The sequence below is a fragment of the Cinclus cinclus genome, chromosome 14 (assembly GCF_963662255.1).
Source record: "Cinclus cinclus chromosome 14, bCinCin1.1, whole genome shotgun sequence".
NCBI classification, from domain to species: domain Eukaryota; kingdom Metazoa; phylum Chordata; class Aves; order Passeriformes; family Cinclidae; genus Cinclus; species Cinclus cinclus.
Genome location: NC_085059.1, coordinates 10,412,088 through 10,427,951, shown reverse-complemented (window position 1 = coordinate 10,427,951; position 15,864 = coordinate 10,412,088). Strand labels below are relative to the sequence as shown.

Below are 15,864 nucleotides of genomic sequence, written 5' to 3'. Positions count from 1 at the left end.
GGGAGAATTATTGCCTTGGATGCAGCACCAGCAGAACCAGCAGGTCCCAGCAAACAGAAGGGCCAGAACAACAGAGCAAAAGTATCACTGTGCTTCTCAGAGGATAAAGACAATTGGTATTGTTAGTCTGTTTTTTATGTCCTTCTCCTCAGTTTTAAGATTATGTAAAGAGAGAAAGCTGGGGAGGACTCAATCACAGTCCTTCAACCCAGGGATCCAGTTGGCAGACAGCTACAAACTTCATGGAGAACCAAATTCCTCAGAGTTTATTTTTAAAATAGCCATGATGAAGTTTGACAGATTGAGCTTTTCATCCAGCTCATACCATTGTTCTCTCATTAGAGCTAATCTGGCTCAGCCCATGGGAGCCTGAACAGGGGGTGCTGTCAAGGAATGGGCAGCCCCCACTGCTGTCTCTGCAAGAGCTCTCAGATGGAACCAAGATTTTGATTCAACAGTGAGAAACTTGAATCAAACTTCCAGTTTTCCTTAAGGCCTTACCTTGTAATCCAGGGATCTGGGATCTGTGCTTTGTCCTGGTTAAACCATTACAGACTCTATCACAGTTCCTATGAAATTTGGGAAATATATCTTGTCTACAATCACCATTGCCTTGGGCTCTCACCAACCAGAATGTGCTGGTCAGGGCTTTTAAAATTTCTTGTCTTACCAGACTAGACAATATAAAATGCTTTAATAATTCCTCTCCAGCACTACAACCACATTATTTCTTACAAATTGCTAATCTTCATAGCAAAGTGGTTTCACTTTGGTCAGATTAAACTACTCTTGCATTTTCAAAAATCAGCTTCACACATCCTTTTAAAATTAGTGGAGGTTTTGTTTTAAACAATAGGCATTTTTAGGTGATTGTTACCCTATCTTGAGGGTATAATCTGGCCAGTATGGGATAGGTAACAGCACCATACCTGCCATCCTGTCACAGAACAGGAGGGGGTTTCATATGGATAGGGACAGGCTAAATACTGAGCAGGTGTCTCATGTAACAACATGAGATAAATAGCTTTGAGACAGAGACGGGACAGGAGCAAGGAGAGGAGCACCCACATGCTGTTTAACAGCAGAGCTCATCAGTACAAGAAGAAAGTTTGTGAGGTCCCCACATACTCGGGGGCCAGGCAGCAGCATGCTTGAGACACGGTATTTATTTATGTTACCACAGAGAAGGTTTTCATTTAATGGTAGGGCTCTTCCCTCCTCTGGAGCAGTACCTTCCTTTTCTCTCACAAGCTGTGAGTTGACTGCCTAACTTCTGGAAGGTGAGTTGTCTTTTATAGTTTCCACTAAATAAAACAAGCTTGGTCTGCCTGTTCTCTTTAGTCCTGGAATGGCCCAGCTGAAAGGTGATGCTCATACTGATCCTTGCAGAATACTGGGCTATGTGATGGGCTCTGCTTCCCTCCCATCTCTTTGCCCTATCTCAGGCATTGTCACCAGCTGCATTTACCCGTGGAAACACCAGCAGCAAAGTTCCACAAACAGCAGAACAGTTACAGAACGTGCTGTAACTTTACACCATGACAATTGTAACCTCGTGTTTCCCTCCACAGCTTTCAGCCTACATATACAGTAGTTCTTGCCTATAGCTGGACGACATGTTAAAACCCATGAACAAATTGCTTTTCAAAACCTCTGCAGATCTCTATTCAACATTCAAAATGTATACATTAACAGGGGTTAATTCTAAAATATAAAGGCAGTGCTAGAAGGCCCTTCAGGTCTCTGTGTTCCCACCCAGTCAGGATGCAAGATGCCACATTGGGATGGGAACAGTTCACCTGGAGCCTGCCTGCACTCCCAGGACACACTGCTGCTTCTCTCTGGCAGCACAGCTCCCTCCCACACACCTATTCACGCACTGTAGTTAACATGAAGGAACAAATACTTAAGTCTTGCTTTGACAGGCTAAAAATGTCACTTTGCATTCCTGCCATTGCTCAGAATGGAGCTTCCTACCCCAAAGGATGAGTTGCCAGTTACAGGAAGGAGCTGCACTTGCACAGGAGCACTGTGCAAGAAGGAACTTCCTGGATAGTGAGAATAGCACCAATCCTTTTTTTTTTTCTCACAGAACGGGGGCAGAAGCTTTAATGCCTTTCCCCTCCCTGCCTGGACAAGTAATGAGTGACAAGATGAACACTCCCCACACACAGCAGTGACAGGAACAATTATTTTGCCCTGTAAGTTTCAGAGAGGATGACATCTCACCTGTGTGCCTGCCTGTTTGGGCTGTGTGTACAACATGAGTTTATTCCAACTTCAGCTCAACTCACCACTGCAGATCCCATTTGCTACACACCAGTTAGTGGTGAAAATGTGCCAGATTCAGGGAGTGCTGGCACAGGTCTGATGTAGTTATAGCTAGCTCTGTGAGGATTCTTTTGGGGAATATTCACTCCCAGGAAAACTACAGAGAATGCTTATAGAGTATTTTCAAAGAGGTCTGACTTGGTAAGGTCCCTTCCTTTGGGGGATCTCAGCCCAGGTGAGGTATACCTCTCATACCCAGACTCCTCTTGTTGCCTCAATTCAGGCCAGATTTCCAGATGCCTGAAGTGACCACCACCTTATAAACAAAGCTGCAATTACACCTGAAATCCCCTATGGTAAGCACAGAACTGTTATCTGTGGCTGTTTTAAAACACCTACATAAATAGCACGCATTGCAGATCCTCCCATCCATGACAATGTCCCCGATTCACAAGCCCCAGCTAAAGGAATCACATCACAGCTCATGCAGTCACCCAGGAACCATTACAGGTGAGGAGGGAGCTGCCCCATTTCAAGACAGCACTTGCTGGGGTGTTTCTGACAATAAACCTGACTTGGTGTCACTAACTGTGGAGAGTGTATGATGACCTAGGAGAAGAGTTTGCTTACAGAGTTGAACAAATACAGAAAACTCCCGTGGTGAGAGAATTGACCAAGAGACAAGAAAACTGCAAAGGGAAGAGTAATGCAATAGTTATACCTCACTTGTGGAGTTGCATCTATACAGTTATTGGGTTTTTTTCTCCTGCTAATTGACTTTAGTGTACTAAATTCAATTTGAGCAGTACTTACAGTTCAATTCTTTAAGAAGGCAGAAAAGTGCACTGAGATGGAGAGATGCATTAAATTCTGGCTGGTCTCAGAGCCCCCTCACATTCCTCAGAAAGATGTGCAACTGGAATCCCCCAGGTGATCTAACTATGGTCATGACAAACAGAACTGTATAAAATCATTTGAGCACTTTGGAAAAAGAACAAAAAGCTTCTAGTCCCAATTCATCTATCCTGCTGGGAATCTAACTTGACAAAAGCTCCAAGCTGGACGAAAGTCTTGCCAAAGGAAATTAAAAGTGGCTGGCCTCAAAAGAGAACACATGCAAGTAAAAAAGTGTCATCAAAGCAGCAGCAAAGGCTGTATCATACTTCAGCCAGATGGTCACACACAGCTTCAGCTTTCCCACATTCCGTGCAGGGCACCACAGACATGAAGACAGACAGAGCCCTCCTAAGCAGAGTTCCAGCTCTGAATTCATGGCCCCCAAGACACAGCTGTGTCAGACTTTGGTGCTTCCTAGCTTGTCTCACTTCCCCTGACACAAGTGGTGCCTCATCCCTACCCACTGTGGCAGCAGGGACAGGCAAGGATGAAGAACATGGGGTGAACATGTTCGTCATGGGGTTTCATCCCTATTGCCTGCAAGTGGCAAGAGTCTCCACAACTTCTTGTGTCCAGTTTAGTCCTTTTCAGGCCACATACTTTTTACAGCTGTTCTAATTTAGGCTAAGGACAGTTCTAATTTAGGCTAAGGGCATCCAGAGGGTTTAGAGACTGTCACTTATCACATACCCTAGGGACAGGCACTCAGTACCTCTACGCCAACCTCACTATCTCTTGGCGCATTACAGAGACAGTGTCCTCCCTGGAAGCCTTGGAGGGCTCCTGGCACATACACTCACACTCCCTGGTCCCAGCCTTTGTGCCACTTTGGTCACACCACCCAGCATGAGGTAGGGACACAGGGTGAGATTTCCTTGGAACCTCCTGCCAAAGACTGGCTTTTGGCCACTCCTACTCTCCCAGGCTCAGGGCAATGGGTAAAGCAGCAGCTGGGGAAAAAGGGAGGAAGACCGGGGACAGCAGCTGCTAAGACACAGGGGTGCATAGGGGACATCACACTTTAATCACAGGGCAACAGGTTTAATGAGGGGAAACTGGGATCACAGAGGGCTGTGAATTTGGACAGAGGACATTGTTCTGGTTATACCTGGTGTACAAACCATGGTTTTAACAGATATTTGTTAAACAAGTCAGTTTCGTTTTTATTAAACCCAACTTTGGTACAGGTCATTCCTGAGATTCATTTACAAGGTTGTTTAAAACAAAGATAAACTCTTTAAACAAAGATTAAAAAAGGGGGCCACTCCCTGTTCCTGTGTGAAGTTACTGGGGCACAGACAACACACTTTTGTTTCTCCCCTTTTTTTAAAAGAAGTATTTGTGTAAGGGGAAGTCAGTCTGTTACAAACACAGAACTTACACCAGGAACACTGAGTCTCCAGCTTTAAACCATTTCCCCTTCATTAATAAATCACTCTTAGTTGTGCTTTAAAACAGTTCCCTTCTCACCCATCACATCCCAGCAGGACGAGCAGAGCCTGGACTGGCTAGGCAGGGTTACCTGGCCCCGAAGCAGAAGGTGGGAGATAGGCAGGGAGCTCTGGGGAAGAGGTTATGGTGTGAGGCACCATGTGCAGCCCTCAGAAAACTAAAGAAATGAAGGCTGAAACATTTTGGTGATAAAACCTGTAAGTATACAGAAGCAAGCTGCACAGAAGACTTACTGTTATGAAAGGTGAGAATCCAGCTGAAAGATTAGATGTCAAACAGGTTAGGGACATCAGGTTCCCCAGTTACACTCCAAAACCAGACTGAGGAGAGGACCTGCAGGACCCTGCTACCGCGGTAGCTCAAGCAGCAAAGCTGAAAGCTCCTTACACTACCCCAGCATTGTCCCTAATCCCTCTGGAGTCAGTCAGTGTTAATGCCCTTGGGGTAAGAGCCCCAAAATAAGCACTCTGGATTTAGTGCCAGCCGTGCAGCAGCCTGAATTAGCAGTTTACCTTTTGGCAAGTATCTTGGATTTCAACTTTATCAAGAAACCTGATTAAGCAAACCTTTCCCCATCAAAAGACATGGTGAATTTTAGTCCTTGCTATATATTCTCTTCTGTGCAATATATTGCAAGCTTAAAGGTGTAAGCACCAATTACTTTCTTCTCCATGAGATGTTTTGGCCTTAATAAATCTTCTAATTAACATATCTTCCTGTTGTTATGGAGTACGCACTGGGAAGACTAAAAAAGCTATAGAAAGAACAAAAGAGAATCAATGTTTAAGTTTCAGTTATTTACATTAAGTAAAGACAGCATGAAAGGTCAAAGCACCAATCTATCACACAGACATCTGAGTTTAACCAGTTGCAACTTGGAGAAGCTCTCACAGCTGCCAGCATCTTGTTTGGAACTGGTAGTCAGAGGACCGATTTAAAATTTTAATGGGAAAAGACTGCTGATGGGACATGAGAAACCCCAGGTGAAACCTCCCACCAGAAGCACTGCTACAGCAAACACTGTGCATCAGCCAAACTCCATATTGGCTGTGTCTGAAGTGCAGCACTGATCTCAGTCCAATACCAAATAAACCCCAGAAGGACCCAAAGCTGAGTGAATACAATTTGGTATGTAGCAATGGCCCAGAGAACAGACACTGAGAACAAATCTTTGGGTAAAACTTCATCAGCTCTCTGAAAGCAGAGCACCAAACTAAAGCTGTGCTCTTCTGTTGATCTTGACCTACATGTATAATGTCCTTCTCCAGACAAGGAACACAGCTTTGGATGCATCACCAGGAAACCTCTCCACCTCTGCTCCCTTTTCACCCCACCTTTAAATCACCTCTTTGGGTACCATAAAATAAGCAAAGCTTCTGGTACATCCCCCTGCTCAGTCACCAGATCTCACAAAGGAGATGTACCAACAAGCCTCAAAGCTCTTTCTGCCCTAACACTGATGGCTTTTGGATCAATATCTAAGAATTTCTCCCCAGATTACACAGGAAGTACATTTTCACACACTCTATGATTAGCTAGTTGTTAATTAATTAACTAATTATACTCTTGAATGTTCCCAATAGTCATATGACAGCCTGTGACTGGTAAGCTTGCAATCATGACACAATATTATTGTGACAGATAATACAGAAAATAACTAGATTGCACAGAAAATGCACCACTAAATAAATGACACCACAAAAACTCAAAATACATGTGAGATTTAATAAAAGAAAAAAAAGTACAAAGTGAGTGGAAAGAAAAGAAAGTTAAAAAAAAAATCCAAACCATGAACCCCAACACACTAGGAATGACAAAGCAAAGGGATGCAGCATGTCCAGGAGGGCTGTGTCCCCCAAGGTGCCTCCATGGCTCCAAATCACTCCCATCTACACCCCTGGGGCAGCCACCTCAGCCAGGCATGACCTCCCCACCCCCCTTCAGAGACCCACAAAACACAATTTAATTTAGAAAGCAGACAACACACAGAATGGTAAATGTTTGAATGATGAAAACATTTATAGTTCTTCCCATTAATACCAATCTTTTACAGATAAATGTATAAAACAGCTGAAAGATGTGCAACTGGATGCTTTCAATCATTTCTGAAGGGTATTTCTTTCACTTTTTCTAGCCTACAAGATTTTAAGTCCTCAGACCAGGTGAGATTAGAATCACAATGTAATTGTAATTTTTTAAATAAAAATAAGATACAGAACTACCCTACCACAATAATTAAATCTTTTCTCAGCCAAAAGAAAAAAATACAAGTACTTGGGGAGAAAAAAATATGACTGAATCCCCTTGGGGAAATTATGATGTCGAACAAGCAACTACAAGGACAAAGGATGTCCATCACAACATAAAGTCAAAGTAATACAATAATAATCATCATGAAAATATTGTTACATACATTCTGAATGTCTTCTTCAGAAAATGCTGTAAATTTCTCCACAATGCCCATTTGAAGATTTTTTTACTCTTTGTTATAATAATATTTCTTAACTACCTGTTATTCTAGGAAATAATAATTGATCTCTGATGAGCCAGGACAGAGAGAAATCATTTGCATAGATCTTGCTGGCTGCAGCATGAGATCAGGAGAGAACTATTGATTGGGAACACACTGGCGAGGCAGCTGGGTACACACCAGTACCACCAGTTACTGTTTTATCCCAGCATTGGCCTTAGGAAGCAAAACAATGAACCAAAGAGCATTGCTTGCTCAGGCAATTAGTGCACCACAGTTTCTCTCATTAGCAAAATATTAATAAAAGATAATTTGCTACATGACTGGTCTGTAGTCAGAGGTAAAGTGGAATTGTCTTCTTGCATGTAACAAAAGATGGGGTTCCTTGTATGTGTTTCAGAAAACCACACCAACCCTCCTAACATTTGATAGTTAACTCTTTAAAATACGTCTAACCTGGAGGCACAGCCTTAAAAATTAAATGTCCAGCTTTCAGCAGACTCTAAACAAGTACAGAATTTTTATTCTTTCAACAAAAGCCTAAAAGGTACCAGTGAGATCTTTGTGAGGTTCTTTTCTACAAGCATCAAGCAACACTGTCAGTATATCCACAAAAAAAGTCAACATCCATTGGAAAACAGTTTAACACCTGAGCATGTATTTAGAAAGGGGGGAAAAAAAAGCTGCTTTAATGGAATATTAGAGTTAAAGAACCTCAGAATCCAGCAAAATGCTGCCCTGCAACAGCCCCGTGACAGCTCAGACCCAGGCCTTGCATCTCCTTCTGCACAGCACATCAGGAATTTGCTGACAGCTTAAAGACAAGTCTTTAATTATCAAGTATCAGCAAGTATCAGCAAAATCCTGTAACATTAATAACTAAATAAAAACACACACACTCACAACTAACACTTAGCCAGCCAGTGTTTTTATAAACTCTAAAGATATTATATGAGGGTTAATATAAAATATTTCCTTTCATTTAGCCTAGGATCTGATGGATGGATGGATGGATGGATGGATGGATGGATGGATGGATGGATGGAAGGAATTGGATCCAACTATTTTTCCATGACAACACAGCTAGTAACTCTCTGTTCAGTTATTGCCCTGCCTATTCACAAAATTGTTTGAGTGGAAAAAATTAATATTGATCCTAATTATTCCTCTAAGCTCAGCTGCCCAGTAAAAGAAGGCTGTGATCTCTAGGCATGAGGAGCTGTCAAAAGAAGTACCTTCTAAGAGGAACAGAGCCTGTCAGCCTAAATATAATGCACAGCTCAAGAGCAGGGGATTCTCCTTATTAGGCACATATCAGGTTTAAGATTAAATAGTAAAAGTAAAGATGTTGGCTTAAATAGTTTCCACAACAGTAAATATATTGTTAAGTGACAACTGAAATGTTACAGAAATCCTGTAGTTCCACTTCATGTAACAAACTTTTATGAAAAACCTCTTTATAAATGTTCTACTTTAGCAGTAAAGAAAATTCAAAACATTGTCCCATTATTTTTATTAACCACTCTCTCTCTCCCTTTATATATATATATATATAAAATAAATGATGTAGATAGTGTTAAGGGTAATTCAGGAATTAATACTGAATTACTGGAATGGGGGTTACTCTAAGATTCCTGCAGAAAGCCTGTATGTTGTGTTTTTCTACCCATTCTAAAAACTTACTTGAGAATTTTGTTAGAAAAACAAACATTTCAGCATTCTTCAGACCACTCCTCTCACTCTGCATGTACAGGGGAGGTCAATGAGCCTCCAACATTCACCTTGGCCAATTAAAAAAAAAGATGTAGAAAGCAATTATTTAGCTGGTGGGTAAGACAAGTTCAGTAATGGTCAATTCATATGCCACTGCTCAATCAATGGGTTTAGAACAAAACATCTTAATCAAGGGATTAGTTGGCTTTGTTTAACAAAATGTACATGTACAGTTACTTCCTGCAATCCTCCTGATAATTCTGAAAAGAAAACAGCAGGTCGGAACACTGCAACCACCGGAGAGGCTCATTTTCTCTTTCACTTTGGTCCACTCACACAATGTTATGAGAAGGGTCACTCAGGGTAGGAAACTTAAGCAACTTAACACATGAAAGCACCAAGTCCACTCTTGGCTTGAAAGTCTGTGTGAGATTAACTGAAAGAAACAAAACATAAAAAAGCATGAATTAAAGTTATGAAAATCAAACAAAAGTGGAGTATATTAAAACAAAAAATGGAGGAGGAGGACAAACACTGCTGCAGCAGCTGAAGGCTTCAGGTGAGAGCAGCCTGGCACAACCTGCTCAGCCCCACAAACACTTCTCTTTCCCCCAACTTCTGCAATTCTTCTGTAAAAAAAAAAATAATACATTTTTTTCCTTATTAAAGCTCCTAAGAACACTGTCTTGAACCAGGACATGATAAAAGAGTTCAACTAGCTCTCCTAGAAATTTTACTTGAGCAGAAATCCCAAAACCCTGCATTTTGAGCTAGCTCACAGATTTGAAAAGAAAAAAAATCAATCCAAAACCATTCTGCTAATGGTACACCTCCTCTAGCTGTGCTCCAGAGCTAGAGCTCCCCTGCCTCAGCACCATGTGGGGACCCCCAGTGTGCAGAGCACAGGCTGTGAGTGCCCCTTGGACCTTTGTACACCACCAAGCTGCCTCCCAGTCCTGCTCCTGACCGTGACTCATTTCTGTCGCTACCCAGAAGAGGAATGGTCCAGACTCACATTTGCAGGTGGGCTAAATCCAGCAAAGTGCAAGAAGACCTTTGCTGTTGGAGCCAGAAGGAGCAGAGGGGAAGCTGCAGCATTTCTTGGCCCAGGTTCACAGTCCATCCCTGCTGCTGGCATCACTCGCACAAGTTACCATTGTGCTCACCTTCCCCAAAGCAGTCCCACATCCAAGAAAACCCTAGGATTCAGCTCCCAATTCAGATTAAACCCTACTTTCAGCAAAGTATTTTACAAACAATTTAGACTCTGTGTGTGAGGCAAGCTATGCCCAGAGCATGTCGAGCAGTCTGCAGAAGAGAAAGCTTTCGTTTTAGCACCAACACATTTACATGCCAATGAAATACTCAAATAATCTACTCTGTTATCTTCCACAGGAAGAAACAAATTGCTAGGATGTCAGTACACAGAACGAGCTCCTCTGGTACTACAGTTCACAACTGGGAAATGACAGACCACAAGATCTCATCAGCAATGAGAAGCTGAATGCTGTGCTGTCAAGCACAAATTTGAGCATTGCTACCCTTCATGGTCTTTTTTCCTTGCCATTACTAAGAGGCTCAGAAAGCCTTGACATCAGCCTGCTGTGAGAACAGATAGAACTGAAAGAATACAGTTCTAATTCTTGAGCTCCTTCATGCAAAGGAAAGTAACAAAAAATGATGCAATAGAAGTTCACATGACAGTGCTCCTTATTTTGCTCCCTAGCCAGTTCCTTAGAGACTGGCTTGAAGTGGAAGCAGGATAACCACCCCCCCCCCCCCCAACATATTTTCTTTGTAAACCTGTTTGTCCCACTCCTGGTCTATCATTACACAATTGGGTGGCTAGAACAGCAATATTTACATACCCTTAGTCCTGCTGGCTTCAGCAATGTCAATTAATGGGCAGCAAGCTAAGATATGAACTCTGCCTTTAGGAGAAAAGAATTTTCTTGTGATCAGAACTGTGCCATTTCACAACTTGACTTGGCTGTCACAGAGGCAAGAGTGAATTCCATGTGACCATCAGCCTTTAGAGAATGGCCCCAAATTGCAAATCCCTCCCACCTGCAGCTGCCCAGGCTTCTCTGGGCAGTGCTCAGGCACAGGAAGGGCTCATCTCTCCTATGCTTTAAGCAAAGAACTAGAAGGATGGGAGTTAGGATTCCAAAATCCCCTTTTCTGCATGACGTTTAAACAACTGACTAAACATTGAAGCATCTGAACAGACTCCCAGTTTTCTAGTGGCAGAGGAGGAAGACTCCATTCAGATACTTACTTTTTCTTGTCTTTGTCCTTCTTCAATGGCTGCTGTGAGGTAGCCTGCAAGGATTGGGACTGCAAGGTTTCCACTGCGACCTTCCGCCTGTTGAAGGCATTCATCTCTTCCTCCAGCTCCCTCCTTTTCTCCTCCACCTTCCTTTTCTCTTCCTGGTGTATCCTTTTTAAGTGCTCAAACTTCTCATGCAGCTGTTAGGAGACAGACCCTCTGAGCATCACATTCAGCTCACTTTGAATGTGCTAACCCTTTCCCAGGAGCCCTGTCACACCTCTCACACAAATCCCCATCACAGGGACCAATCTGCTGGCAGAATACTGCACTCAGTTCCCACCAAAAGCTGGGAAGACACAATAAATTCAGCTCTGCCTGCCACCACACAACAAACCAGAGGCAGCATGAGCCCTGGAGATGAGTACAAGGGATTTTGGCTCAGCCTGCAGCCTGAACAGTGGCTGGGGACATCACAGGACCTTCTGTTCCTCACTAGTTCTGAGGATGGTCCATTTAATTCCTCCCCTGTCACAGCTGCTTCCTGAGTCCTCACACTGGGGACCCCAGCCCAGCTGCCCCCTTTACTCTGCTGTCCAGTGAGCCACAAGAGGGGCTCTCTCTGACAAGAATGCTCACCCAAACTTCTTGCCACTGGCTTTCACTCCCCAGACAGCAGCCATATTTCCACATGGCACAGGACAGGGAAGACTAGATTCCGAGGCACCTAAACCAGTGGTGTGTTTGTGCTTTGGCTGGTGAGGTTTGCTGGAATGTACTTTCCAGGATTCAAGCATTGCCCAGACCCAGATTCCCTGCTGGCTGTAGTTTGGGTTCCTCACAAATTTTTGCCACACCCACCTCTCTCTCTTTCTCCTTCAACTCTGCCTCTGTCTCCTTGACTTTGTTTACAAACATTTGTCTCATTTCTTCCTCTTTCCTCTGGAGTTCACCCAAGAACTCTTTCCTTTTGGTCTCGTATGTTTCTTGGAGGCTGGGGAAGAAAGCAAATTAAATCCAGACTCTCTGGACACTGAGGAGTTAGTGATGGGGAAATGCATGCCTATCTGTGTTGTTTAGAAAAACATGCAGGAAAGGGAACATCCAAATCAGCTGCAAAGTTCAAACCCAGTGCTGGTATTTTCCAGCCCGGCACTGTAGATTTCACCCACAAACCTCCTATTTTTCAGGGCTGTCAGTACCAAATTCTCACTGTAAATTGATGCTAGATGTGAAGCCCACTCACCTGAAAGGCTGGCTGTCTGGATCTGTGTCCTTGAAACCCATCTCCTCCAATTTGCACCTCCGATAGAGCTCATAGTGGCGGGTGTGGGTCTGCTCCCGCAGATCCTCCATGTTGACCCGAATCAGCATTTCCCGCAGCTTCACAAAGTCACAGTGACTTTCATTCTCCACTGACAGAAGTGAAGGGACAAGTCAGCAAACTGCAGATATGGTGGGGAAAACGCAAGGGCACATATGATTGATTCCAGATACTCGCATCCTGAGGAGCCTGTTGTCCTGCTCAGGGCACAACACAGCCCCTTGGACGTGATGCAGGGATTCCTGTTGACCTTCCTACCTGCTGGTAGGAAGGGCAATTCAAAGGCAAGACTAGCCAGCCCACAGAAGGCTGCAGGGGACACACCTGCACTGCTTATCACAGGGCACCTTCATGCAGAGGTGGAGGGCAGAGCTGGGGAGGTGTCAAGGTTTGCCTGAGCACACACAGGGAGGTTTGGGGTGGGCCTGTGGCCCCTCACCTTGCACCACTCCCCATGGGTACTGCCGAGCTCGCACCAGCTTGTTCCCAACTTTCACCTCCTCCGTGCTGCCGACCACAGCGAATGGCAGATGAGCCTGCAACAGAGCCAAGAGCAGGGACTCAGTGCATTGGGGTAACCCCTCAGAGCTCAGCCTGACATTTAGCTCCCCCTCGTCCAGGCACAGGAGCTGCTTCCGTGGGTCCCTTCTTTGAACCTACCAATTTCTGATAATTGGAGCAATCTCTACTACTTACTGGGATATTACTAGAGTGGTGTCAGGCCACAGCGTAGCTTACCAGCAATGCTGCCTAGGCTGCACCAGCTGGAGAACACTGTAGGAACACTGTGGTGATTACTGCTCTATTCTATCCCTCTGTCAGGCTGTAAACACCAGGAGTGGGGCACTCCCTGCCTTGCTGAAAGCACAGGCAGGGACATCCACAAACAGGCCTTGGCACAGCAGTGAGTGTGTGGGCACTGCAAGGGACATGTGCAAGATACAACATGTACTTGGTGCTCTCCAAGTCTGCAAAGCATCAGGCACATGGAGGAAACAGGATACCCTCCTTGGGATTGCAAGGAAGGAGCCACAGAGTGGGTGTTTCAGTAAGGTGAGGCTGACAAAATCCTACACGTTTAAAAAGAAACAGATCCAGAAGTGTGGAGAAGTGACCAAATATATTTTCATTGGAGGAAGGAAGGGGGAAAAAAAAAGCCAAGCAAGCATTACTCCTGTTTTTCTTCCCAATACAAACAGCTTGCAAATATTTAAGTAAGAGTGAATCCTCCAAATTTTTCATTATTTCAGCAACAAAGAACTATTACGGTGAAAACACGTATCCAGTCCACCCAGAAACCAACTGGTGACTGAATTAAAAACAAAATAGTGGGGGGAGTGTTGAAAGAAAAGACAAAGTGTTTAATCAGAAACAGCTATGCAGGAAGATGTTCTTTTTTATGAAAAAGCTACTTTTCATTTATAAAATTAACATGGAAACATTTCTGTTGTTTCTACTGCCATAGCTGCACTCTGATTTGGGAGATAGGAAGCTTGAAAGTGTTTTTGCATGTGCTCCAGTCAGGTCTGAATTTGATCTCTGAATTTCAGAAAAAAACAAACCAGAGATTAAAAATTTTTCTTCACTTTAAATTGGGTTTTCTCTGGTCAGCCTCCTTAAGTGATGAGAGACTAATGTAAATCTTAACTGTTACATTTTATTCAAAGTTTATTCTTCCTCAAATGCAAAGCAACCTAAGAACAGACGGAATTAATTTTGAGGAAAGTGTTTTTCAAAAATTCAATTAAACAAATTCCAGAGCTAAGTTTCTCCAGAGAGCCCCCAGATTGAACGTGAGCACATTTTAATTAATTCTGTATGCAACAGCCTTTGGCATCTGTGAGACCCACAGCTTGACTTTACAACAGATTCCATGTCTGGACATTCCCAATGAAACTTGCCCTTCAAATGTGTTTTTGTGCAGCAATTTAATTTGTCACAACTTTCGGCAGCGATGGAACTGGCAGCATTACCCACATTCATCACAGAGTTGATCTCAGCCACGGCCTCATCGTCTGTGGGGAACTGATAGATCTGCACTCCATTGCTGACCAGCTCACTCATGATCTTGATCTTGAACTTGTGCAGCTCACTCTTGGAGATAGTGTCTGCTTTGGCAATAATTGGGATGATGTTCACCTAGAGCAGAAGAGAGGAAGGAAGGACCAACACTTAGGTGAGCAGCAGCTGGGTGAGCAGCTGTGTCAAGCCCAGGGCTGACCCAGATCCTGCCCCACAGGCTGTTCTACATCTCCTAAAATCACCGAGGAGCTCTATTTACACAGGAGCTGCAGCCCAGCTCAGCTGAACACTAGAGGGAGGAGTTTTCCAGGACTCACTTGGCTACAAGACTTCAGACAAACCACACACCCCGTGCTAAGTACACAAGATGCAAATCAAAGCCCCCTCTCTCACCTGTGTATTTTGTTACACACGGCGAGGGAAGCAGACAGTGTAGCTGTCATATCCCAGCTCACTCTGGATGTCACCACCCATCCACTCTGGCTATGCTGAGATGTTTTACAGGACAAGCACAAAGATGAAATGTGCATTGAGCTGATGTGAAGCCTTCCCATGCTCAGGCGGAAAGTGCAGGGACTCCTCAGATGCTCTGACAGCAGCTGATGATCCTCTCCAAGGACTCCATGAGCCACAACTTGGGTGTGCCATGTGGATTATATGGAGAAAGTGCAGGGTGCCATACAGCAGACATATTTATTTTCATGCTGCTCTTGCTCGCCTTTGGTTTCACATCAGCCAGCAGTCACTATACCCCACGCAATTTCATCCACCTGGGCTTCAAAGCCAGCCACAATCTGCACAGTCAGGAGGTCTCCCTGTGCCCAGCGCCCACCATGACCAAAAGTAAACAAGGGCCACATCCCACATCCATCTGGAGTGATGGGATTCATTATTGGCCTTGTGCTTAAGAGAGCTACAGTGGGCCTGGGTCCGTCACAGGAACCTGTGCTAGATAATGCTGCTGAGTCCAGAAAAGCCAAGTGTGGTATTGCAAACCACTGCTTAAACAAACAGCAGCTCATCTGTCTGAACAGCAGCCAAATTCACAGCAGTCAAACACAAGAATTTAGACAGATAAAGGGAAAGTGTGATTTGCCATCTAACATTTCCCAACAGTCAACACTTTTTGTCCTACAGAGCTGAAATTCAGAGCAACTAGTTGGTCTCCAGTAGATTCCCATTAAAATAAATGGCTTTGCTTTCCCAACACAAGTACTTTGTAATTCAGTGTTTTTTCCATACTTCTTGGGTTCCCCCTTCATCACTGCTTCCCCTCCCATCCTCTGTTTAGTGGTTTAGCACTCACTAAACATAAGAGCATTTACTTATTTTGAATTAAAACAGTCTAAATTTGCTCACTGCAAATGTATCTGGGAGAATAAATTCCTCTTTTTCCCAGCCACTGACCTGGACTCTTTTTACCAAGGACCACAGCCCCCCACAGAA

General features: G+C 44.0%; 1 protein-coding gene across 1 annotated transcript in view; it reads right to left on the bottom strand.

Moving 5' to 3' along the window:
* Positions 1–6,325: 6,325 nt before the first annotated feature.
* The window catches only part of SEPTIN8 (septin 8), a 33,006-nt gene continuing 23,467 nt past the window's right edge, over positions 6,326–15,864 (bottom strand). Inside the window, exons 5-10 of the mRNA XM_062501910.1 lie at positions 14,374–14,535; positions 12,836–12,932; positions 12,319–12,487; positions 11,934–12,066; positions 11,082–11,272; positions 6,326–9,239 (exon numbers count right to left, since the gene is read on the bottom strand). Coding sequence (XP_062357894.1) covers positions 9,236–9,239; positions 11,082–11,272; positions 11,934–12,066; positions 12,319–12,487; positions 12,836–12,932; positions 14,374–14,535 — 756 coding nt within the window. The 3' untranslated portion in view covers positions 6,326–9,235. The remainder of the gene's footprint in view (positions 9,240–11,081; positions 11,273–11,933; positions 12,067–12,318; positions 12,488–12,835; positions 12,933–14,373; positions 14,536–15,864) is intronic.